This window comes from Gobio gobio (assembly GCF_949357685.1).
Source record: "Gobio gobio genome assembly, chromosome: 18".
NCBI lineage: Eukaryota > Metazoa > Chordata > Actinopteri > Cypriniformes > Gobionidae > Gobio > Gobio gobio.
The window spans coordinates 3,449,637-3,477,199 of record NC_137111.1 but is presented as its reverse complement, the minus strand read 5'-3'; the positions used below and the strand labels follow the sequence as shown (position 1 = coordinate 3,477,199).

General features: G+C 36.3%; 1 protein-coding gene across 2 annotated transcripts in view; it reads left to right on the top strand.

The window, feature by feature from the left end:
- The window catches only part of fbxo28 (F-box protein 28), a 29,356-nt gene extending 21,366 nt beyond the window's left edge, over positions 1-7,990 (top strand). The window contains exons 4-6 of one of the 2 annotated variants that reach the window (XR_013818365.1): positions 1,760-1,955; positions 5,935-6,463; positions 7,080-7,990. Coding sequence is in view for 1 of the 2 variants with exons in the window: in XM_079841927.1 (XP_079698053.1) it covers positions 1,760-1,955; positions 5,935-6,377 (639 nt within the window). In the remaining variant the exon portion in view is untranslated. Of the gene's footprint in view, positions 1-1,759; positions 1,956-5,934; positions 6,476-7,079 lie in introns of those variants that run through there. The other variant, XM_079841927.1, reaches the window with a different exon arrangement.
- Positions 7,991-27,563: the final 19,573 nt, after the last annotated feature.

Sequence of the window (27,563 nt, the reverse complement as noted above, 5' to 3'; positions counted from 1 at the left end):
AGCGGCTCTACAATAACTTTATGAAGACGAGAATAGTTTCTGTGCGCAAAAAAACCCTAAATAACGACTTATATAGTGATGACGATTTCAAAACACGGCCTCATGAAGCTTCGAAGCGTTATGAATCAGTGAGTCGATTCAGCAGTTTGGATCGTTATGAATCAGTGAGTTGAATCATGATTCGGATCGCGTGTCAAACCGCCAAACTGCTGAAATCACGTGACTTTGGCGATCCAAACCGCTGAATCGACTCACTGATTCATAACGCTCCAAACCGCTGAATCGACTCACTGATTCATAACGCTCCAAACCGCTGAATCGACTCACTGATTCATAACGCTCCAAACCGCTGAATCGACTCACTGATTCATAACGCTCCAAACTGCTGAATCGACTCACTGATTCATAACGCTCCAAACTGCTGAATCGACTCACTGATTCATAACGCTCCAAACCGCTGAATCGACTCACTGATTCATAACGCTCCAAACTGCTGAATCGACTCACTGATTCATAACGCTCCAAACTGCTGAATCGACTCACTGATTCATAACGCTCCAAACTGCTGAATCGACTCACTGATTCATAACGCTCCAAACTGCTGAATCGACTCACTGATTCATAACGCTCCAAACCGCTGAATCGACTCACTGATTCATAACGCTCCAAACTGCTGAATCGACTCACTGATTCATAACGCTTCGAAGCTTCATGATGCATTATTTTGAAATCGTCATCACTATATAAGTCGTTATTTAGGGTTTTTTTGCGCACAAAAACTATTCTCGTCACTCCATAAAGTTATTGTAGAACCGCTGTAGCTCTCGTGGGTTTCCTCCAATTTCCAGTGGCTGGTTTTCCACACGTGCTCTTAACTGCCCTGTTTTTAAGAAAACGGCATTAGTTGGTTGGACACGTTTTAGACCATTATTAGTGAAACAAGGTATTTTTCTTTAGTATTATTCCTCCCCAATGGGAGTCAATGGCAGCCTTATGAACAGAACATAGGAAAATCATGAAATTTGGCACATTGTTATTAATTAATAGTCATCTGACCAACTTTGGGGACTCCAACTAGCTCCACCACCAGTTCACAATTTCACTTTTGAACCCTTCAATCCAGAAAAATGAAACTCGCCTGATTCCTCTCGTCACGCTGATCACATTTAACATCTTGCATTGACACTCCGCCACAGTTTTTCTGCTTCAAATGTTGTCCAATTCTTACTCAGATTGGCTTTGAGACACACAGACATTAATGAACAGATTTTATTAATCTTTGCTCAAAAGTTAAGGAGTCGCAAACTTAACGATGTTGGCCCAAAACACGTTCAGAGGCTGTATCTCGGCCAAACTTATCCAGAGCCATGATCTGAGGGTCCATGCCAACTTTGAGAACAGCGCCACCTACAGGTCATGAGATGTTTTTTGCTCATAACTTTTGTACAGTTTATCATGATCTCGGCGTCTATGGGTTTCATTTTATTTTTCAAAGACTGCAATGTGCGTTGCTTGTTTCTGCTTCTTCTTCTCCTGTGTTTTGATGTGGAGATTCTGTACTCTTTCAGATGATGTGTAACTGCGCCCCCTTCCGTAAAACAGAAACAAAAAATCAATCAATGGCAGGGAAACATGCTATCAATGTGCATATTAATGTACGAAACATGAATTAGAAACAAGCACCCTAGCATCTGCATAGCAACAGTTGTTGATTTGCTCATGATGAATGACCCGTGTGATTTGACTTGTTGTCCTGCAGGTGATCGATGAGATTTATCGCGTGTTGCGGTATGTGAACTCCACGCGTGCGCCGCAGCGAGCACATGAGGTTCTGCAGGAGCTGCGGGACATTTCCTCCATGGCCATGGAGTACTTCGACGAGAAGATCGTGCCCATCCTGAAGAAAAGGCTTCCTGGGGCCGACCTCTCCGGACGTCTGATAGGATCCGCTCCGGGTACGGCTGTCGTTTAAAGAGAAAATTTGCATTATTATTTATTCAAAACCGAAAATATAGGGAAATGCCATAGACTATAAAAAAATTATGCAGAACTTTAAAGCTACACTGTGTAACTTTTTAAGTTTATTCTTAGCTAAAAACACTTAGTTCTTTCAAAAATGTGCTCATTAATGTATATTTACTTCTTTCAAGTAATAAAGTATTCTGGTAAGTTTATAATATGCCATTGTAAACACATACGGGTGAGGGTTTGAATGCGGGTCGCCATGTTGCTCCTCCATCTTGAAAGTACATTAGCCAAAGAGGGACATACCCGTAAATTCAAGCTTTGCCTTTGGGGTTTTAACACTCGATGGCTCCGTGACGAATGTGGACGAGGTCGAACTGGAAGCCATGTTAATCTTGGACTAAATCGGTTAAAACGAAATCGGAAATCAGAACAGAAACTAATATTCACTGGATGGTCATATACCTTTTCACCACTAGATGGGGGAAAATATCACACAGTGTAGCTTTAAGGCTTCATATAATGTAAACGAATTAGTTATAAATAAACATCCCCCCCTCACAGTCGTCATGAAGGGCAACATTAGCCGTACAGACCAAAAGCACAGTTTGTTCCAGACTGTAAACATGTGTTCTTCTGCTGTAAAGTTGGCCATTTTAACATGAGCTCAATGAGATTCTGCTCCTTCTGGAGCCGCTCTCTAGTGGCCAGACCATGAACTGCAGTTTAAGGCACTTCTGTATCGGCTTCAGGAGAAACTGCGGGAGGAGCCGCTTGGGAAATACTCAAAAATTAAATGTAAAGGACCCAACACTGCAAAAAATGCTCTTCTTTCTTAGTATTTTTGTCTTGTTACTAGTCTATCTAAAAACTATGCAATCAAGATGCATTTACTAGATTTAATAAAATGACAAGATATTTTTTCTTGTTTACTGGGGAAAAAAATCAAAATGAAGTGAGTTTTTGCTTAAAACAAGCAAAATTATCTGCCAATGGGGTGAGGAAAAACACTTTAGAATAATGGTCATTAGTTAACATTAGTTAATGTATTAACTAACATAAACTAACCATGAGCAGTACATTTGTTACTCTATTTGTTAACGTTAGTTAATATAAATCCAGCTGTTCATGGTTTGTTCATGTTAGTTCACACTGCATTAACTAATGTTAACAAGATTTTAATAATGTATTAGTAAAGGTTGAAATTAGCATTAACAAAGATACATAAATGCTTTATAAGTGCAGTTCATTATTAGTTAATGTTAACTAATGACCATTATTCTAAAGTGTTACCAAATATTTTTGTTTCTGTCCCAAGCAGAAATAAGATTATTTATCTCACTAAAGATGATCATTTATCGAGCCGATATGCTGGCTAGTTTCAGATTGAGTTTGCATTCTCTGCCCGAGCCCATATTTCCCGCCACTATCCCTTTGATCAAGCATTTGTTTTATTAAACATTACTTTATTAGCCTAACTGAGTGGGCAGAAAGCTACACCATAATCAGAAATAATAATATATATGTTTACAGGGTACCCGCGGGATCTTAAAAAGTCTTAATTGTCTTTAAATTCAAAATCAAAATTAAGGCCTTAAAAAGTCTTAAATTCGCAGAAGTATTGAGTTCTAGGTCTTAAATAATTTTAAACGGGTCTTAATTTTCCTACGTCCATGTAACACTACCTCTAATGCTCATTGAAATGCTCCCGCAGCGTTTTAGAGAGAGAATGTGTGTGTGTGTGTGTGTGTGTGTGTGTGTGTGCGACTGAATTTTACATCCAGTCACACATGTGCGCCCAGTAAATTTGCCTGCTGTCGGTACTGGAGAAATTAAGAAAATACACTTACTATTTATAATTGATAGACGTTATATCTGTCAAATTCTATCTTTTATCTTTTTAGATTCAGTGATGTTGTAAACTGCAGTCTCTACTGTTGCTAAACTGCGGGATGTGTTTGATAATAAAGAGATATTAAATGCACAATAATCCGCGCAAGAGACGCTGTTTCCAACTTCAAGGCGGCTTATGTGTGTGTGCTGCGAAATGGACCGACTTGCACTTTATATTTTAGGCTTCGTGTGCGCGTCTAAACCATCAAATACACAACAAATAGCCGGTGTCAAAATGACCGGATTGGAGAGTAGTTATTTTAACAGTTTATATCTTAAATGGGCGTAAATAGTTTGGAGAAATAGGAGAATTGAGCCATTAATTCGAATCAAACAAAAGGCAAATATTCACATCTCTTGAATGAATAACTTTAGCTTTTATAAGCATTCATCTATCAATTTATACAGTGAAAACTATGCAGTGTTATTTTACATTTCATTACTTTATTAGGTTTGTTCTTTCTAAGTAATATTAATGTTAGCAGACCTTCTGAATGCCTGCACACTGGTCCATTTACAAACACTGTAGATGTTTTATATCTTTGTTCAAATATTACTGTTTCTTTAGCTATAGATATTTTACTTTTCAGATTATAAAGCCTTGTTAATTATGTTCTTAATTAAGTTTTTATTTTTATTTTTTAAATACAGTATAATAAAAAGAACCGATAAGAATACCGTTAAAGTACCGGATCGATAAGCAGAGTAGTAATACCGTTAAAACGATACCCATCCCTATTAGTAATACAGTGGACATTTAGTAGATTTGGTTAGCATGTTGATTTACGGTGTGCGCCCCTAAAATTTCTGTTTTTTTCGCTAGTGAGAGACCAACATGCATCTTTTGCAGCCAATCAGCTTTCGTGTTATTGGGCTTGATTTATTTTGAGGCCGATCTAAGCTCTAGTTTCATCGAGACATCAGTGAAACTGGCCTTCAGTCATAAAAACATGACAATACAACACATTTAAAATATGCTGTCAATAAATAGTTTCTACATTCATTTGGAGAGTAACTGAAATTATTACAATATCAAAACATGAAAAACGTAAAAATTCTTAATTACAGATTTTTTTGTGTGATTAATTAGTTAATTATTTTTAATGGATTCCCAGCACTTCCTAAAACACACTCATCCGCTGCAGTTTTCCAGCGGTTTATTCAAGAGCATTAGTTTGTGAACAGACTGAGAGTCCATTGCTTTTATTGTTTTATTCATTTATTGTGGATATTTAAAATGCTTTCCGTTTTCAGTGTTAAATAGTCTTTAGAAATAAAAGTTTATTGATCTTTGAAAAGGTGTGCATTATTATGCCATTATCATTATTTTAGATGAAAGTCTCAGAACGACAATATTATCGTTTATCGCAATCATTTATTGGCCAATTTATCGTCCAGCAAAATTAATCGTGACAGGCCTACGTATTATATTATATCCAGGGCTGTCAAAAGATTAATCGCGATTAATCGCATCCAAAATAAAAGTTTGTGTTTGCATAATATATGTGTGTGTACTCTGTTAATTATTATTTATATATAAATACACACACATTCATGTATATATTTAAGAAATATTTGCATGTATATACATTTATATAATCTAATATATATATAAATTAGGGCTGTCAAAAGATTAATCGCATCCAAAATAAAAGTTTGTGTTTACATAATGTGTGTACTCTGTTAATTATTATTTATATATAAATACACACACGTTCATGTATATATTTAAGAAATATTTGCATGTATATACATTTATATAATCTATAATATATATATAAATGTTTTATATATATAAAAATATTTTTTTCTTAAATATATACATGCTTGTGTGTGTTTTTATATATAAATAATAATTAACAGAGTACACACACATATATAATGTAAACACACACTTTTATTTTGGATGTGATTAATCGCGATTAATCTTTTGACAGCCCTAGTTTATATCATAATTACAGTTAATGTGTCGGGTCGGGCTTGATTTTTTTTTTTTGAGCCCGATCTAAGCTCTAGTTTCCGATGGCGGTGTTTAACCCGTGTGTGTGTGTGTGTGTGTGTGTCTCTGTCCCCCAGTGGCCGGCCCCTCTACCTCTCTGACCACCATGTCCTTGTTGGCCAAAAACACTCCGTCGCGCTCCGAGATGACGAAGGTGCAGCAGCAGGTGAAGGTGAACGGGGCGTCGATGGCGGCGCTGCGGCGGGAGATGCAGGAGGTGCGGGTGAAGCAGCTGGAGCAGCAGAAGCAGCTGCAGGACCAGGAGCAGAAGCTGCTGGAGCAGTCGCAGGTGATCGGGGAGCAGAACGCGCGGCTGGCCGAGCTGGAGCACAAGCTCAGGGAACTGATGGACAGCACGGTGGGCGGCTCTGGCTCCTCCCCCTCCTCCAGCTCCACCAGTGCGGCCGTGACCTCCAGCTCCGCCGGCGCGACCCCGGGCGAGGGCGGCCTGTGTCTCAAACGACCCCGCAAATGCTCGGACCTCCCGCGCCACTCCAAACGCCTGCGCAGCAAGAAATAGAGGGACTGCGTTTCGTCTGTATTTTTTTTTCTTACGTTTTCTCGTTTCGCTTCCTTAAAGGGTTAGTTCACCCAAAAATGTAAATTGTGTCATTAATGACTGAGCCTCATGTGGTTGGACACCCGTCAGACCTCCGTTCATCTTCAGACACAAATGAAGATATTTTAGTGTAAATCTGATGCTCTGAAAGGCCTCCATTGGCTCAACTTTACACTCTCAAGACCCTTAAAAGACACTAAAGACTAAAGTTACAAAGTCCATCTCACTACAGCGGCTCTACAATAACTTTATGAAGACGAGAATAGTTTTTGTGCGCAAAAAAACCCTAAATAATGACTTATATAGTGATGACGATTTCAAAACACGGCATCATGAAGCTTTGAAGCGTTATGAATCAGTGAGTCGATTCAGCGGTTTGGAGTGCCATTCGACTCAGTGATTCATAACGCTTCGAAGCTTCATGAGGCCGTGTTTTGAAATCGTCATCATTATACAAGTCGTTATTTAGGGTTTTTTTGCGCACAAAAACTATTCTCGTCTTCATAAAGTTATTGTAGAGCCGCTGTAGTGAGATGGACTTTGTAACTTTAGTCTTTAGTGTCTTTTAAGGGTCTTGAGAGTGTAAAGTTGAGCCAATGGAGGCCTTTCAGAGCATCAGATTTACACTAAAATATCTTCATTTGTGTCTGAAGATGAACGGAGGTCTGACGGGTGTCCAACCACATGAGGCTCAGTCATTAATGACACTATTTACGTTTTTGGGTGAACTAACCCTTTAAAGCTATATCATTTATTTTCCGACTTGACGCGGAGATGAAAACCAGAGGGTCTTGTTGTTTTATCAGACACGTATTACACTAATACACTGCAAAAAATGCTTTTCTTACTTAGTATTTTTGTCTTGTTTCTGGTTCAAACATCTAAAAAATCTCAAAACAAGAAGCATTTACTAGCCAAATAAAAATTATTGTCTTGTTTTTGGGGGAAATAACTCATAATTAAGTGAGAAAAAATAATCTGCCAATGGGGTAAGCAAAATAATTTTAATTCAAACAGATTATTTAGCTTATTTTAAGCAAAAGCTCACTTAATTTTGAGTTATTTTCCCACAAAACAAGACAACAACTTTAGCTTGTCTAGTAAATGCTTCTTAATGTAAGATTTTTTAGATATTTGGACTGAAAACAAGACAAAAATACTAAGTAAGAAGAGCATTTTTTGCAGTGTAAGCATTGCCTTTTAATGTTTACCCGACCGTCATGCCAACATTGACCCGTAAGGAAGCTTTAGTCAATCAGAAGATTCGAGGAAGCGCTGATCCCGGAGAACGCCAGGTGTCCGCCCACCTGACTGCTAACTTATATTGTGATATAAATGGTAAATATCAGCTTTGTTTTCCGTGTCCTAAGAGTGAATATTTGATCTGAGATGTGCCTGGACAGTATGAGCGAGTCCGCTGTAGCATACACACATGATTATATAGTCATCCAGTGAGGATGGTGTCCTGTAGGTGTCAATGCCATGTTGTACCTGCCGCTGTTTGTAGGTGTATCATTTACTGCGAATAGATCTGTGTCAGTGCAATAAAACTTGTGGAAAGCCTTGTTACTAGGAAAGTCAATGATTGATCCTTCATGCCTAACCTGCTCAAACCCGAGGGATCTGCTCTCTGTGTGCTGGATATGATCATATCAGGAGTATTTTCACATCATTGATGCCGTTCAATAGTTGCGATCTGTAAAGATGAAGATTAAACTGACGGGATTGGCTGTTAAGGGACGTCAATGGGAGGTTTCGGGCACATTATTATGGAATAAAACAAAATCACGTCTCCCACAATTCTGACTTTTCTCCGAATATAAAATGTCAGTTGTGAGATATAAACTCATAATTAAAAAAAGTAATTGCGACTTTTTTTCGAACAATTCAAACTTTTTCTTCTCGAGAATATAAATTCGCAATTGCGCGAGTCACATTGTGAGATATAAACGTGCAAATAAAAAAAGTCATTCGGACATTTATCGCACAATTCGGATTATTGTTTTCTGAAGTCGTAATTGTAAGATTAAAAATGTTATTGTGACTTTTTATCTTGCATTTTTTAGTTTTTTTGCAAAATTTTTTTTCCAATTATCTCAATTCAGACTTTTTTTTTTATAGCAATTTAGGTTTTTTTTACATTTTCAAAACATTTTCTCAAAATTCCACATTTTTAAACTTTCTCTCAATTCAGACTTTTTTTTTTCTTGCGATTTTCAAGGTTTTTTTGCATTTCTAAATTTTTCCTCGAAATTTCACATTTTTTAAACAATTGCAATTCTGACGACTTTTTCTCAGAATATAAACTATCAATTACAAGAGAAAAGTCAGAAATGCAAGATATAAACTTTATGATAATATTCATATATTAAACATTTAAAAAGGTAATTCTGATGTTTTTCTCCGAATATAAACTCTCAATCATGAGAAAAAAATATCAGTTTAGAGAGTTAAATTCACGATTATAAAAGAAGTTCCAACTTTATCTCAATTCAGACTTTTTTATAGCAATTCTGCTTTTTTTAAAAACATTTTCTACATTTTTTTCCTCAAAATTCCACATTTTTAAACTTGCAATTCTAACAACTTTTTCTCCAGAATATGAACTTGCAATCATGAGAGAGAAACTCAAAATCATAAAATTGCAACTTTATCTCAATTCAGGCTTTTTTTTCTTGCGATTTCGAGGTTTTTTTGCATTTCAAAATTTTTCCTTGAAATTTCAAATTTTTAAACAATTGCAATTCTGACGACTTTTCCTCAGAATATAAACTCTCAATTACAAGAGAAAAGTCAGAAATGCGAGAACTTGCAATTCCAAAGGTAATTATGACTTTCTTCTCGAGAATATAAATTCGTAATTGCGTGAGTCACATTGTGAGATATAAACGTGCAAATAAAAAAAGTCATTCGGACGTTTATCGCACAATTCTGATTATTGTTTTCTGAAGTTGCATGAAAAAGTCGTAATTGTAAGATTAAAAATGTTATTGTGGCTTTTATTTTGCATTTTTTGAGTTTTGCTATTTAGATTTTCCCTCCCTCCCAACCGAGAATATAAACTCGCAGTCACAAGAAAAAAAGTCAGAAATGCGAGATATAAACTTTATCATAATATTCATATATTAAACATTTAAAAAGGGAATTCTGATGTTTTTCTCAGAATATAAACTCTCAATCATGAGAAAAAAATATCAGTTTAGAGATATAAACTCACCATTATAAAAGAAAATGCAAATTTATCTCAATTCAGACCTTTTTTTTCTAGCATTTTTTTTTTTTTTACGTTTTCAAAATTTTTCCTCGAAATTCAAATTTTTTTTAACAATTGCTATTCTGACGACTTTTCCTCAGAATATAAACTCACAATTACAAGAGAAAAGTCAGAAATGCGAGATATAAACATTATAATAATATATTAAACATTTAAAAAGGTAATTCTGACTTTCTCAATCTTGAAAATGTCAGTTTTGAGATAAATTCATAATTAAAAAAGTAATTGTGACTTTTCAATCCTAATTCAGACTTTTTTTTTCTTGCATTTTCAAGTTTCAAGATTTTTTTCGTAATTCTATCTTTTTTTCCCCTCCCAAACGAGAATATAAACTCGCAATTACAAGAAAAATTCAGAAATGCGAGAAGGTAAGCTAATACGGACTTTATCTCCCAATTCTGACTTTTCCTCAGAATATTAAACATTGCAATCATGAGAGAGAGATAAACTCTAAATTATAAGATATTGCAACTTTATCTCAGTTCAGACTTTTTTCTTGCGATTTCAAGTTGTTTTACATTTCTAAATTTGTCCTCGAAATTCCAAATTTTTAAACAATTGCAATTCTGACGACTTTTTCTCAGAATATAAACTCACAAATACAAGAGAAAAGTCAGAAATGCGAGAACTTGCAATTAAAAAGGTAATTATGGCCTTTTTAACAACAGAGTTTAACTTCCAATTATGACTTTTTTTCTCCAAATATAAACTCGCAATTGCGTGAAAAAAAGTAAAATTGTGAGAAATAAACTTGCAAGTAAAAGAAAGTAATTGGGACGTTTTTCTCGCAATACTGTTTCTCACAATTTTTTTTCCTCTAAATATTTTCTCAGAAGTTGCATGAAAAAGTCATAATTGATTAAAAAAGTAATTGTAAAAAAAAATTTTTTTCTAGCAATTCCGAGTTTATTTTGCAACGACTTGTGAGAAAAACATCCAAATGACCTTTTTTATTTGCAAGTTTCTCTCACAGTTTGACTTTAAAAAGTTAGAAATGTGAGTTAAACTCACTTGTGAGAAAAAAAATCTGTTAAGTATTTTTCCCTCCAAAAGTCAAAATTTACGAGAAATTAAAAGGTCCAAACTGTGAGAAACTCAGAACTGCAAGAAAAAAAGTCTGAATTATGAGATGAAAAGTTACAATTATGTTTATATCTCAAAACTGACATGTTTTCCTGACAATTGAGTTTATAATCTGAGAATAAAAGTCAGAATTGCGAGAAAAACGTCTGAATTACATTTAATTGCAAGTTTATATCTCTTGTTTCCTGCATGTAAAAGTCATAATTGTAAGATTAAAGTAATTGTGACGTTATCATAATTCTGACTTTTTTTCTTGCAACTGAGTTTAACTCGCAATTACAGAAATACGAGATATAAACTTGCAATTAAAAGGTGATTCTGAATTCTGACTTTTGTTCTCAGAATAGAAACTCTCAGTTGTTTTGAGATATAAACGTAATTGTGCCTTTTGTTCTTGCAATTCTGAGTTTCTCACAGTTTGGACATTTTTATTTCTCGCAAATTTTAACTTTTGGAGGGAAAAATACTTAACAAAACAGGTTTTTACTTTCACAATTTTTCCTCACAACTGAGTTTTTCACATTTCTGACTTTCAGAATATAAACTCGCAATTGCGTGAGTCAAATTGTGAGAAACTTGCAAATAAAAAAGGTAATTTGGATGATTTTCTCACAATTCTGACTTTTTTTCTCTGAATATTTTCTCAGAAGTTGCATGAAAGTCATGATTGTAAGATTGAAAAAGTGATTTTTTTCTTCTAGCAATTCTGACGACTTGTGAGAAAAACATCCAAATGACCTTTTTTATTTGCAAGTTTCTCTCAGTTTGACTTCTGAAAAAAAGTTAGAAATGTGAGTTAAACTCAGTTGTGAGGAAAAAGTGATTTTGTTAAGTATTTTTCCCTCAAAGGCATAATTTGCGAGAAATTAAAACATCCAAACTGTGAGAAATTCAGAATTGCAAGAAAAAAAGTCTGAATTATGAGATGAAAAGTTAAAATTATGTTTTATATCTCAAAACTGAGTTTATAATCTGAGAATAAAAGTCAGAATTGAGAGAAAAAACGTCTGAATTACCTTTAATTGCAAGTTTTTCCTGCATGGAAAAGTCATAATTGTAAGATTAAAGTAATTGTGACGTTATTATAATTCTGACTCTTTTTCTTGCAACTGAGTTTAACTCGCAATTACAAAAACAAGTCAGAAATACGAAATATAAACTTGCAATTAAATGTAATCCAGATGTTTTTCTCGCAATTCTGACTTTTATTCTCAGAATAGAAACTCTCAGTTGTTTTGAGATGTGAACGTAATTGCGACTTTTGTTCTTGCAATTCTGAGTTTCTCACAGGTTGGACATTTTTATTTCTCGCAGCCGAGTTTGACTTAATTCTGACGGTTCTCTCAGATTACGTGAAAAAGTCAGAATTGTAAGAGTCACAATAACCTTTTTTATTTATTCGCTCAGTGGCGTAAACGCTCTTCATGCCGCTGGTTTCTGTCATTAGATTACACTATGAGGTTTTAATAATGAACGTTTTCCTCATTGTTGGGTCAAACTCATCAGCCTCAGTGTCTGCTCATTAAACTCTGGACACGAGGAAGTGTTTCAACACTGGGGAAAACACTAAATGAAGACTCTCATTGACCAGAACATAAACAGCAATGCATCGTTCTCATATTTGTGACACCCAGGATTCGGCTGTGATTTGATCAGCTCTCACGAGGTCACGTTTTATACAGAGCAAATCTGCAGTGTTTCCATATCGATCAATAATGTAAGACCGTAAGGTGATCACCATAACAACAGTGAGATGACGAAATGCTATATCAGATGAAGCTATTTTAGTCGCTCAATGTAGGAGCATTTCTGACAGAAACCGCGAGTGCATTCCATAGCCTAAGGGCTGTAAAAGGAAACTCTCTCACGCAGAGATTAAATCTGAAGAGAGAATCAGCAGAAACGAGAGCGCGAGGTGTGGCCGGGCTTACACTGCAGAAAATGCTCTTCTTACTTAGTATTTGTGTCTTGTTTTCAGTCCAAATATCTAAAAAATCTTACATTAAGAAGCATTTACTAGACAAGCAAAAGTTTTAGTCTTGTTTTGTGGGAAAATAACTCAAAATTAAGTGAGTTTTTGCTTCAAATAAGCAAAATAATATTGTTTTCTGTTTGAATTAAGATTATTTTGCTTACCCCATTGGCAGATTTTTTTGCTAATTTTAAGCAAAAACTCGCTTAATTTTGAGTTATTTCCCCCCAAAACAAGACAATAATTTTTATTTGGCTAGTAAATGTTTCTTGTTTTGAGAATTTTTAGATGTTTGGACCAGAAACAAGACAAAAATACTAAGTAAGAAAAGCATTTTTTGCAGTGCACTAAAGACACACTGTATAACAGCCAATACATGAATGTTTTTCAGGGGTTAGTTCCAGTGAAAGGAACTCTTAATGCTTCACCAAGACATTTTGGACAATTTCATGCTCCCAACTTTGTGGGACCAGTTTGGGGACGGCCCCTTCCTGTCCCAGCATGCACCAGTGCACAAAGCGTCTCCATAAAGACATGGATGAGCGAGTTTGGTGTGGAGGAACTTGAGTCCTGAGCTCAACCCGATAGAACAGCTTTGGGATGAATTAGAGCGGAGACTGAGAGCCAGGCCTTCTCGACCAACATCACTAATGAAGAATCCCCATAAACACACTCCTAAACCTTGAGGAAAGAAGAGCTGGAGCTGTTAGAGCTGCATATTAAACCCTACGGATTGAGAATGGGACGGCATTAAAGGGTTAGTTCACCCAAAAATGTAAATTGTGTCATTAATTCGTCACCCTCATGTGGTTGGACACCCGTCAGACCTCCGTTCATCTTCAGACACAAATGAAGATATTTTAGTGTAAAGCTGATGCTGAGAAAGGCTTCAGATAGGCCTCCATTGGCATTCAGTACATTTACACTCACAAGACCCATAAAAGGCACTAAAAACGCCGTTACAAAGTCCATCTCACCACAGTGGCTCTACAATAATCTTACGATGCGACGACAATAGTTTTTGTGCGCAAAAAAATATCGACTTTATCCAGCTTGTTCTTGTCTTCCGTGTGTGTCTCCACGACGCATGCGCGAGAATATGAGCAGATCCGGCGTTCGGGAATCCATGAAATACACACTTTAGCCCCATTTTGAGAACTACACGAGACCTAAAGCACGATCAATGTAGAATTCAACAGCTGAGACACGCGCGTCTTCCTCTGCTCGTAAACAAATCTCTTCTGGGTCATGTGTCCGAACGCCGGATCTGCTCATATTCTCACGCATGCGTCGTGGAGACACACACGGAAGACAAGAACAAGCTGGATAAAGGCGTTATTTAGATTTTTTTTGCGCACAAAAACTATTGTCGTCGCATCGTAAGATTATTGTAGAGCCACTGTGGTGAGATGGACTTTGTAACGACGTTTTTAGTGCCTTTTATGGGTCTTGTGAGTGTAAATGTACTGAATGCCAATGGAGGCCTATCTGAAGCCTTTCTCAGCATCAGCTTTACACTAAAATATCTTCATTTGTGTCTGAAGATGAACGGAGGTCTGACGGGTGTCACAACCACATGAGGGTGAGGAATTAATGACACAATTTACATTTTTGGGTGAACTAACCCTTTAAAGCTCATGTGTGTGTGAAGGCAGGCGTCACAACACTTTTGGCAATATAATGTGTATTAGAGTGAGAGTCTTAAAATCAATACCTGATTTAACCGGAAACCAATGCAAATTACAAAATGCAAGTAATTACATTACCTACTGACAGTGTTGGGGGAAACGCATTACAAGTAACTTGAGTTACGTAATATTACTTTTTCCAAATAACTAGTAAAGTAACGCATTACTTTTCAAATTGACAACAAAATATCTGAGTTACTTTTTTCACATTAATGTGTGTGTGCGCGTGCGTGTGCGTGTGAACATGATGGTTATTGTAGTTCTAGACTAAATGTGAGCATTTATTTCTCTCACTTGCACAATAAAGATTCTGTCCTCCTCAAAATTATTAAAATCAGTCAAATGCAAAATCAGAATACTATGCAAACCTCCAATAATTAAATGTTAAATAAAAACTATTTTTATGCATAATCTACCTTTATATTTAATTGACCAATGTCTTGCTGCTGAGCTTTGATGATGAAAATTACTAGATTTTTTGGTTTTATTGGTGTAACTTTTTTCTCCTGCGTCCTCTTCTCTCATTATCCAGAGCTGCGCCCTCTAGTGTTCATGAGGGAATCTGCATTAGCTTATTATTTACATTTTGGTATGAAGAGGTCTTTACCGTTCCACAAAAATATAACTTTTTTGTTATAAAAAAAACTAAAACAAGCCCAGCCCAGGTGAGGAAAAAGTAACGCAAAAGTAACGTAATGCATTACTTTTCTTAAAAAGTAACTAAGTAACTCAATTAGTAACTTTTTAAGGGAGTAACGCAATATTGTAATGCATTACTTTTCAAAGTAACTTTCCCCAAAACTGCTTCTAAAACTGAATCTACTATTGTTGCTTTGTAATGTTCTTCCCTCCCTGCATCTCCTCATCCCAGAAAGCCAACATGAAGAGTACAAATAAAATCATACGTTTTTTAGTTTATGGTGAAGCAAAGTCTGATGAACCCAGTTTTTGTCATCCGTATGAGATTCCGATGAAACTCTTGACTGATCTACCACCATAAACAAAGGCACTCATTATCACTTCATAAAATAAGTCTTCTTGGCTTTCTCTTATCTGCATTTCACCTCCATGTGTGCTAATGTAGCTTATGTAATGTCCCTAAAGCTTCCTAATGTTGCTCTGGCGTCTCCTCCAACAGGTTTACATCATGCCTCAAAGGTCAAACACACTTTAATGTCCTCCTAATCTCCACTGCAGCGCCAGCTCTTTCCTCTCAGAGTCTGAAACGCTTCCTTCGTAGATTTAGTCTCTCTAAACCCCGCCTTTCCCAGAGCCTGCTCTGCTGTGATTGGTCAGAAAGCAAACGCTCATTAGCATATCTGAATCTCTGTGTTTGGCTTCACTGAAGCACTGAGTGGATTGAAGAAGTCTTCTGTGGCAAAGACTTGTAAACACAGGTTGTTTTTGCTTCTGCCATTGATTTGACTCAGATGACAGTAATTCCGTGTTTTTATGAGCGCCAACAGGATTGACCCAATCGGGCTTCACCCATTTTGGCTTTTTGAAATCCAGCGCTACACTGCAAAAAATGCTTTTCTTACTTAGTATTTTTGTCTTGTTTTCAGTCCAAATATCTAAAAAAATCTTACCTTAAGAAGCATTTACTAGACAAGCAAAAGTTTTTGTCTTGTTTTGGGGGAAAATAACTCAAAATTAAGTGAGTTTTTGCTTCAAATAAGCAAAATAATCTGCCAATGGGGTAAGCAAAATAATCTTGTTTTCTGTTTGAATTAAGATTATTTTGCTTATTTTAAGCAAAAACGCCCTTAATTTTGAGTTATTTTCCCCCAAAACAAGACAACAACTTTTGCTTGACTAGTAAATGCTTCTTAATGTAAGATTTTTTAGATATTTGGACTGAAAACAAGACAAAAATACTAAGTAAGAAAAGCATTTTTTGCAGTGTAACTAAACCAAATTTAAGCCACATTCATGTAAGACACATTAAGGCCTAATCCAAGCCTAGTCTGTTCGGTCCGACTCAAAAAGCACATATGTTCATTTGAAAAGTTTGATTCTGTGAACCGGCTCATCAGTTTAAAGAAGGATCTGTTCCAGAGTTGACCATAGAGAGCAGATCAGTAAGACACGCGAGACGGGTCAAATAACAATGAAGCTTAAGATGAATTACTCCAGGGGGAAATTAATGCTTTGAGTCCCAGGGTGTGGCCGGCCAAATTCTTTCCTACTGGATTGACACAATGGAGGAGCAAATGGGAGTCTACGAGATATAATCTGTAGCACAATGCCCCAGTGTTTCAAACTCCATCTGCATCATCCACTGCTCTGAGAAAACCCTGCAAAAAGCTCACGATCTTAACTCCAGAGGCTTTTATTCCAGCAATACTCTGAAGAGTATAGCAGCCATTGTGGCTCATCATTCCAAAACTTTCTTTTCTGGTACACAAGAGGAGAAGTTATACTGCGTTCACACCAAACGTCTAGTTGGACGCTTGAACATTGGAATCCACAGTGCACTGCAAAAAAGGCTTTTCTTGCTTAGTATTTTTGTCTTGTTTCTGGTCCAAACATCTAAAAATCCTCAAAACAAGAAGCCTTTACTAGCCAAATAAAAATTATTGTCTTGTTTTAGGGGGAAAATAACTCAAAATTAAGCGAGTTTTTGCTTAAAATAAGCTAAATTTATCTTCCAATGATGTAAGCAAAATAATCTTAATTCAAACAGAAAACAAGATTATTTTGTTTACCCCATTGGCAGATTATTTTGCTTATTTTTAGCAAAAACTCCCTTAATTTTGAGTTATTTTCCCCCAAAACAAGACAAAAACTTTTGCTTGTCTAGTAAATGCTTCTTAATGTAATATTTTTTAGATATTTGGACTGAAAACAAGACAAAAATACTAAGTAAGAAAAGCATTTTTTGCAGTGTGAATTGGACGCGCGAATAAATCGAGCGTTTGAAGCGAAATAGACGCGCGTTCAAGGCGCTCCAGGAGAAATATGGCATAAAACACCACTGCCTCTTTTCATTTTCATTAAATATATATATAAAACATTAATAGCCACACAAATGTGGTCCAGGCAACTCCTACATTATCTTCACTGTGTGTATATTTAAATATCCTAAAAAATTAAGTTATGAAACTTCTCTTTGACCTCAGTCAAAACGATTTGGCAGACAACAAATGATGATTCGCATGTTTAAATAGGAGCTCTCTTTATAAATAAACCACAGATTTGAGCTTTAAACCACTACATTCTCACCTGAAAAAGTCTTAAAACTACATTTTGTGACACAATAGTAGTATTTTTAAATGATGCGGGGTTTCTCATCATCACTTCACCATGTGACAGCAGCGAGCCGGCTCCTGATTGGTTAACGCGCCACAAATTGACGACAAAGTTCAGATTTTTCAACTCGGGCGTCAGACGCGGATTCGCTTCAAACGCGTGAATGCACAAAAAACACCACTCGCGCAAGACACTCAATTTGCGTGAACTGGAGATGTGAAATGTGTCTATCGCGCCGCAGGACCTCCAGACACGTGTCAACACGCCTTTCCATTAGCCTGGCTCCGCCCTCCTACGTACTTCCGCTCAATTTTCACTTTCCTTCAGTTCTCCGTCTGGGACTGCGGTATATTCTTAGGTTTTCGCTGAACAAATTTTTACCAGTTCAATCAGCGAACAGAGGGCGTGGCTGAGAACGATGGCGTTGATGTGGTGCGCTAGTTTGAGTTGTAGTTCAGTAATGACGGCGGAGAAAGATGCGAGCGAAACCATTCATTCCGTTGTGGCACCGCTGCCGAATATCCAGAAGTTATAGCTGGAGCAAGAACAATCTGTGCTGAGTTCTGTTGGTGGCCGTGATGTTGTGTCCCGGGAAAAGTTAGATTTTCCAGCTTGTTCCGTAAGTGGTGAAGGAGTTGCTGAAGCCCTACTAGGACGGTAATTGTTTCTCGTGCGGTCGGAAGGTATTGTCATCATTTACAGCGGCTAGTCAGTGATTTTATTGCCGTCCGTCTCCCAAAACCCGCGTAAAAATCCCTGGCCGAATGACCGACTGCTTTAGACAAACACCAGGTCATTTGGTCATTTAACTGCCGTCCGAATCCACATCTCTGAGTTTTCAAGAATATATCACTTCAAAATTCACTGTTTATATCCTTTTTGACCCCTGCAGAGCACCGTACGGTTGCGCTTCGCTGTACTTTGATGTATTTCTTTAAATGCTGGCGAGTATTTACAAGAGCAATATATTTCATCACCGCTCAAAAAATAAAAAGAAAAAAAGCATTTGAATTGGGCCTTTATTTACGGCAGCATTTATTCTTATCACACCAAGCATATGACCTTTTATTTACAGCATACAATCATGTTACGGACCACGTGAGCAGCCGTTCCCGATCACAAAACTCCCTCTGTGAATAAATCACAATCCGAATGTACAAGGTTTTATCACTGAGCACATTTATTTTTACGGACTTCCATGTGAGAAACGAACGGCGCAAGACACTCGTCATGACCAAACGTTATGGTTGTGACAGATCCAATAGTTTTAAACTTCATCTAAAAACCATCTGCCATGATGTTGTCATTTCCCGTCTCTCTGATCTGGGATCAGTGGTTGTGCTGTTTCCTGGTTCATCTCTTATCTCACTGATATCACCACGCAAGGCTATAAGTCCACCGCCACTCCATAGACACAGGGTTCAGTTCCTGCTCTGTTACTTTGATCAGCCTTTTGGTGATATCATACACAAGTTTGGACTTCGTTTTCATTGCTATGCTGAAGAAGTCCAAATCTATCTTACCACCTCCTCTGATATTTCATCTCTGCCCGACTCAAACCGCATGCATTAGAGAAATCAAACCCTTGTTCATGCACTAATAGCATCTTGTTTGGATTACAGTAATGCTTTATTAATTGGCTTACCAAAAAAAACCAAAATGTACAAAATGCAGCTGCAAGAATGCTCACATCGACTAGACGTAGTTCCCGCATAACACCCCTTCTCCATTCTTTGAGGCTCTAAATCCGGGTTCCTCAAACTCGGTCCTCCAGAGTTTAGCTCCAACCCTAATCAAACACACCTGTGATTTTCTAGTGATCCTGAACATAGATATACATAATAAAGGCTAGATGTCTCGTCCGCGCTGCTGGCCAATGGAGGTTGACGTCTGCACCTGGCGGCCATCTTGTCACAGTCAGCTCGCTCACTCCTAACATTGTGTTTTAATGGTGCGTGTACTTTTTAAATAACCAGAACTTGCTCAATTTTCCACCGATTTTCAAACTGTTTGGTTTGTTATAAACGTCAGAGATGTAGTCATGACACTGCATACTTATGGCTAATTATTCATAATTTGTTCAAGCATTTAGAATAGTGTTAGACCGACATATCGGGCCGATATTTGCCATTTTTACGTGTATCGGCCGATATAAGGCTGCTGCGTTCGCCGATGTTTTTACGTGTATCGGCCGATATAAGGCTGCTGCGTTCGCCGATGTTTTTACGTGTATCGGCCGATATAAGGCTGCTGCGTTCGCCGATATTTTTCCCCTGCATTATTTCCAGACAGGCGTCCACAGGGCAGCTCTCACCGTCTGCAAACTCTCTCGCTCTCCCTCGCGCATATTAATCAAAATCAATTGAGAATTGACGATGGTAAAAGGTGGAAAGACTGAAGTTTCACGTGGAGCATTGGGAGATTTTCTCCTGAATTACCGCTGGTGTTGCTCTACAAGAGATTCAGTGAAGTGCACCTACACTCTAAAACATGCTGGGTTAAAAATAACCCAAGTTGGGTTGACTATGGACTAACCCATCAATTGGGTTGTTTTAAGCAAACATTTAACCCAATCACTGGGTCAAAAACAACCCAATTGCTGGGTTAGTCCATATTCAACCCAACTTGGGTTATTTTTAACCCAGCATTTTTTAGAGTGTAACCATTAAATGACTAGGTTGTGAATAGTTTTAAATGAAGTATAGTACAGTCAGTGTGCACTTTATTACGCTGCTCGCTTGTTGATACTGTGGGCAATAGTGTCATTATTTTATTTATGCTTAAATATTTATTTTCAGAATTTATTTTCACCACTGAACTCTTTTTTTTCTTGTTCTACATCATCTGTTTTTACTATTTGTTAAAAATATATTTTTTTTAGTTCAATAAATGTTCCTTTTTTAAATTGTAAATTGTAAATTATCATCATGATAATTGTGTAATTTTTATGATGTAAATTGAGGGAGCAAAAGCAGTATCGGCTCCAGATATCAGCAGCCCGTATCGTCATCGGCTAAGGCTGATGAAAAAAAAAATCGGTATCGGCATCGGTGCTAAAAAATCCATATCGGTCGATCCTTAATTCTGAATTACAGCCACGTTAATAACGTTTGTAAGAAACCAAACCATTTGTAAATCCGTCCAGATTTCAGCGAGATAAGAGTATTTGTGTTCAGATCACTCGCCTTACATCAGGTACAAGATGGCCGCCAGAAAGCTGGCCTGTGACAAGATGGCCGCCAGTGATGACGATATAGAGTCCGCCATAAGACATCTAGCCTTCATTATGTATATCTATAATCCTGAATACCTTGATTAGTTTGCTCAGGTGTGTTTGATTAGGGTTGGAGCTAAACTCTGCAGGACAGTTGCCCTCCAGGACCGAGTTTGAGGAACGCTGCTCTAAATGGTCTTGCATCTCTTTATCTATCGGTCAGTCGGGCCATCTGATCGTTCTGATTGGCTGTTTTGGTAGCGAACAAGTGCACGATAAAAAAAACCCCAGAAGTGAGCGTCTGTGGTGAGCGAGATTATAGCCGCGTTTCCACCGCAGGAACTTTGCCCTGGATTGAGGATTTTTGGGCTGGTACTCGGTGTGTTTCCACCGCAGGGTCTAAATGAAGTTCTGGGTAAATATTTCCGCCTCCAAACGGCCCTGCTCCCGAGATAGTACTTTATCAAAGTTCGGGAACTTTCGGGGGCGGGACTGGGCGCTGAACATGCTGATTGGTTGAGCTCACGTCGAAGTCTTGCGAGTTCAGTGAATATCAGTCTTGCTCTTTCTGTCTGATGGCGCGCGTTCAACTCAATGTCCGTAATAGCTGATAATAACATGTGTTGTCTTATTTTAAATCTAGCTTTACGAGCTTTCAGAATACGCTTTAGTATCAGTGCTCGTCTCTTTTCCGCCGTTTTGTTAATTACATCTTTAGTAAACCGCAAAATCAGCGCTGCTGCATCTCCTCCACTTGTTATTGTTGCAGACAAAAGTGATTCCTGTCCGTCTCTGACTGGAGGAGCAGTCGCTCGCAGTCCCACGTCTCTGGACTAATCTGCCTAATCCTAAACCTACTTTAGACCGCAGCAGGTCTGGGGGAGAAAAAGTTCCTGGTACAAATTGTTTTTGTAATTTCGTTGGAAACGGGGCTTGGTGTGTCAGGGCAACTTTGGACCCAGATGTGAGCCAACTCTGCAGTCTGCTTTCATCACTACTAGCTGGTCGGTTTGGTGTGTTCTTAGCTGAAGATCCTCTGACTTTGGCCTATTGTCAGTTCTTAGATCCTGGTGCTCTACTACAGGTGGACGATCTGTTTGTTTGTACACTGTAAATGTTGTTCAGCTACCACTGTTAAAGGGTTAGTTCACCCAAAAATGTAAATTGTGTCATTAATGACTGAGCCTCATGTGGTTGGACACCCGTCAGACCTCCGTTCATCTTCAGACACAAATGAAGATATTTTAGTGTAAATCTGATGCTCTGAAAGGCCTCCATTGGCTCAACTTTACACTCTCAAGACCCTTAAAAGACACTAAAGACTAAAGTTACAAAGTCCATCTCACTACAGCGGCTCTACAATAACTTTATGAAGACGAGAATAGTTTTTGTGCGCAAAAAAACACTAAATAACGACTTATATAGTGATGACGATTTCAAAACACGGCCTCATGAAGCTTCGAAGCGTTATGAATCAGTATTTAAGGGTCTTGAGAGTGTAAAGTTGAGCCAATGGAGGCCTTTCAGAGCATCAGATTTACACTAAAATATCTTCATTTGTGTCTGAAGATGAACGGAGGTCTGACGGGTGTCCAACCACATGAGGCTCAGTCATTAATGACAAAATTTACAGTTTTGGGTGAACTAACCCTTTAAGCGTCCTTGGGCTTGTGGAAAGCCACTATATAAATAAAACTTCTTCTTCTTCCCTTACCATAACCGCCAGTTTCAACACACTAACACAAACAAAGCATAATAGCTCACTGTAGGCATAGCATACACATACAAACCAAAGTATACTTTCAGCTTTAAGCTCAACACATGATTTGGTATTGTATGATGGTCACTACACAATAAACAGGGCTGAAAAGTCTCTAAAAGTGTAAATCAACAGTCAGTCTCAAAGAGTTCTCAATGCAGAGTCTCACTCAGAGATGGGCTTCCTGACTGACGGACCAATCGGAGACCATGAAACTCATCCCCCGGTCTAGGCTGGTTCACGGGTCCTTGTTGCAGATCTCTTGTGGCTTTAACAAGTCTATAGTCAACCGGTCTAGTCAGTTTAAACCTCAACACACACACACACACACACACACACACCTACTGCACAGCACACAATAATGTGCTGATCATAACACATGAGGTATTACAGCTATGTGTGAGAAAGGCACAGCAACATCAAAACCTCATGCCATCTATATTATGCTTTGTCGCTTCAGGGCTTCTTGCGATCATTAGTTGTTTCCACAGTCAGGGCAAAAGTGAGCGTGCTAATGCATGTGTGATCGGGCTTCCTCTGGGCCACAGCCAAGGGTTTGTGCCGAGTTCTTGAGGTGCTGACACACTCAAAAAAATTATTCTTTAAACTTACTTAATTTAATTATGGACAGTGGTTCCACACAAGCAAATTGCTTTTTATTAACATTAATGGAATTTTTCTAATAAACTTCTTGTGTTGGGACAACACGACTGAATGGGGAAGAATCTATGTGAAATAGTAATGTTGAACTAAGTCAGTGGAATTGCTTCCCTATAAATAAAATCGGTTAAGTTAAATGAACATGCACACTCAAAAAAATAACTCATTGGACAAACTCAATTTACCTGAGGGCAGGTTTTCCATCCAATAAATATGTGTAACCCCAACTCATAAAAAACTAATTCATACAATGAAATGTAATTGAGTTGGTTCAACTCAATTTTATCTAATAGTTTAATTGATATTTATATACGTATAACATTACTTTTTTTTATTGTCAAACTTAAATTTAAATTTTTTTTTGGAAAACCAATTATAAGCAATTTAATTCATCATCATATACAATGTATATACCGGTAATGAATATATAAGAAAAGAGGTTTGACATTAGCATAGATCACTGGCGCCACTCTTCAGCATAACGGTAACCACAAAATTAAAAAAACATTACAGAAACCTCTCTAAATGTCCAACATAACTGAACATTAAACACTAACATTACTAACAACATCATTCCCTTTACAGAAAAACATATAAAATAACACTTTAATCGCTAAATTTACTCTCCTAATGGAGTCCCTTGCAAAGCATGCTGGGAACTGCCCAGTTAGTTATGTCAACACAAATATTTAATGTAGTTTTAACACAACTGAATTAAGTAAACTTCTTTTTTTAAATATATTAGGTTGATTGAACACAATTAAATTAAGTTGTGACAAAATTAGATATGTTTAAGTAAAGTGAACAGAATTTAAATGTGTCACATCTATGAAGGGCTTGAATAATTTTTTTGAGTGCATAAGCCCCGTTTCCACAGAAATGACCCGGAACAATTGTCTCCGCAACGCGCGCTCAATGTCCGTCTCTGACTGGAGGAGCAGTCGCGCGTCTCTGGACTAATCTGCCTAATCTTCACGGTACTTTAGACCGCAGTGGTTGATTATTCTGATTATTCAATAAAAACAATTCACAAAAAAAGTCGAAGTTATATTACACTCTAAAACCGGAAAGTGGTTGCCCTAAAAAATTTAAGTAATGATTACTTGATAAACTTGAGTTAAATTTATTTAAAGATATTAGTCGTTCTAATAACTATTTTAAGTTGAATAGACTAAATACTTTAATTTTAAGTAATACCGCTGTTTAATTACTTCACTTATCTTTTTAATTGCATTAAGTTGTTCTTACTTAAACCGTTTAAGTCAACTTAATTCTATCTGAGATCTGAGGAAGTGTACTCCCAGAGTGCATTGTGGCATGAATAAATTAATTGCTTCGTTTTACTATTTTTGCCTTTATTTTACTATTTGTCTTTTGTCAGTATAACCCCAATAATGACAGCAAGTAAAATAGTAAAGGTCGTATTAATAAAAATAAATAAATAAATAAAATTAAAAAAAAGCCTTGTTACCATTGTTGTGTTTTGCATGCTGAATGTTGAAGTGTGTGTGTGTGACACACTCGAGCATGGTCAAATGATATTGTGACAAACATAGAGGGATTGTATCAACTCAATTAAAAGGTTATGCTATAAATATTAGCAAATCAAATGTTAAAAGGTAATTATTTGACATGAAAAATAGTTATGTTCTATATCATTAATGGACAAATATTACATATATATATATATATATATATATATATATATATATATATATATATATATATATATATATATATATATATATATATATATATATATATATATATATATATATATATATATATATATATATATATATATATATATACATATATATATATATATATATATATATTACTTCCCTTGTTTTGAAATCAATTTCTTGTTGTATTGCTGCATTAATAGGTTAATTACTATAATTACAAAAAAGTTAATTACTGTAATGTGAATGAAGTTCCAAGTGTCCAACCAAAGGGAACACTAATCACAATTATGGTGAGAGGAAGTGGAGGAAATGAGTGATAAGTCTAAAAAAATTGCCCCGCCTCAAAAACACTTTGCCCGTCCGCCCGTCCACCCGCTTGTTTTTTTGCTTTGGCAAAATGGTACTCAAACCAGTCAAGTAATGTTTACTTGAGTTTTCTAAGTAATGAAGGCATAGCATGCAAATAGTTCAGATTACTTACTTGTTTTAAGTAAGGTCAACAAATTATTGGACATTAAGTAAAGTTTACTAAAAAAGTCTTAGTAAGAACAACTGTTGGATTTTACAGTGTATGAGATGAAAGGTATGACTTAAAAAGTCATAATTATGGCAGAAGGTCAACATTATTATTTAAAAGTCATAGTTATGATATAAATTGTCAAAAATGTAAACTTTCATCTCATAATTATTACTTAATATGTCATAATCTCAACTTTTTGTTGTCAAAATTATGACATGGTGGGGAGTTGTATATAAAATTGTATATGAAATTGTGTTGTATATTTTTTTTGCATTGAACTGATTATTCAAAAACAATCCACTAAAATCGAAGTCGAAGTTATGACATGCTCATATTTGCAGTGGAAACGCATTGAGATTGGGACGTTTCTCATCTTCAAACCAAACTTAGGTCTCCAGCCGAGAGTTTAAATTGCGATCACTATAATGTTACGCGTTTGGTCAGTCGACAGCAATCCGCGTTTTCCCTCTGGAAGTGGACGATAGTGGACACACTCACAGCGCTTTAGACCCGTTCACACCTGTGTTTAGAGTCGTCCACCTGTGATCCGATTGATAAAACACTTCTTCATTGGGTTTGTCCATATTTGACCCAAGCATGGGTTGAAAATATCCCAGCAGTGCAGGTCCACTGACAGGTGATGATGAAAGATGGAATCAAATCTTAATTATGAGATTACATTTTGACTTGTCGTAATTATGTTATAAATTATGAAAATCTTCTTCTATTATGTCATAATCTCGACTTTTTCAAGTTTTTATGGTCAAATTATGAATTATGTGGTGGGGGTGGTATATTACATTTTATCTTGTATACTTTTTTGCATTGAACTGATTATTCAATAAAAACAATTCACAAAAAAAGTTGAAGTTATGACATACTAAGTCATATTTATGAGATGAAACGTATGGAATTATGACTTAAAAAGTCACAAGTCAACATTATGATCTGAAAGTCATAATTACTTATATGTCAAAATTGTCGACTTTCATCTCATAATTATATCTTAACATGTCATAATCTCAACTTTTTTTTCCGTAAAAATTTATGACGGTGGGGGGTTGTAAATAAAATTGCATATTAAATTGTATGTTGTATACTTTTTGTATTGAACTGATTATTCAATAAAAACAATTCACAAAAAAAGTTGTTATGAAATACTAAGTCATATTTATGAGATGAAACATTGAAATTGACAAACTAAGTCATATTATGAGATGAAAAGTATGAAATTATGACAAAAAGTCAACATTATGATCTAAAATTCATAATTACTTATATAAGTCAAAACTGTCGACTTTCATCTCATAATTATGACTTAATATGTCATAATCTCAATTTTTTTGTTTTTTTTTCATAAAAAATGATGACATGGTGGGGGGTTGTATATAAAATTGTATTTTAAATTGTATGTTGTATCATTTTTTGCATTAAACTGATTATTCAAAAACAATCCACAAAAAAATCAAAGTTATCATATTTACTCATATTCATAAGTCATATTTATGTGATGAAACATCGGAATTGACATACTATGTCATAATTATGAGATAAAAAAGTATGCAATTATGACTTAAAAAGTCAACATTATTTAAAAGTGATAATTATGGTATAAATTGTCATCTCATAATTCTGATTTAGTATGATTTTTTCCTCAATTGCGAGTTTTTATTGTCAATTTATGATGTGGGGGGGGTGGTATATTAAATGTTATGTTGTATACTTTTTTGTATTGAACTGATTATTCAATAAAAACAATTCACAAAAAAAGTCGAAGTTATATTATGAGATGAAATTATGACTTAAAGAGTCATAATTATGGCAGAAAGTCAACATTATTATTTAAAAGTCATAATTATATAAATTATCAAAATTGTCAACTTTCATCTCATAATTATTACTTACTATGTCATAATCTCAACTGTTTGTTGTCAAAATTATGACATGGTGGGGAGTTGTATATAAAAGTGTATATGAAATTGTGGTGTATATTTTTTTTGCATTGAACTGATTATTCAAAAACAATCCACAAAAAAA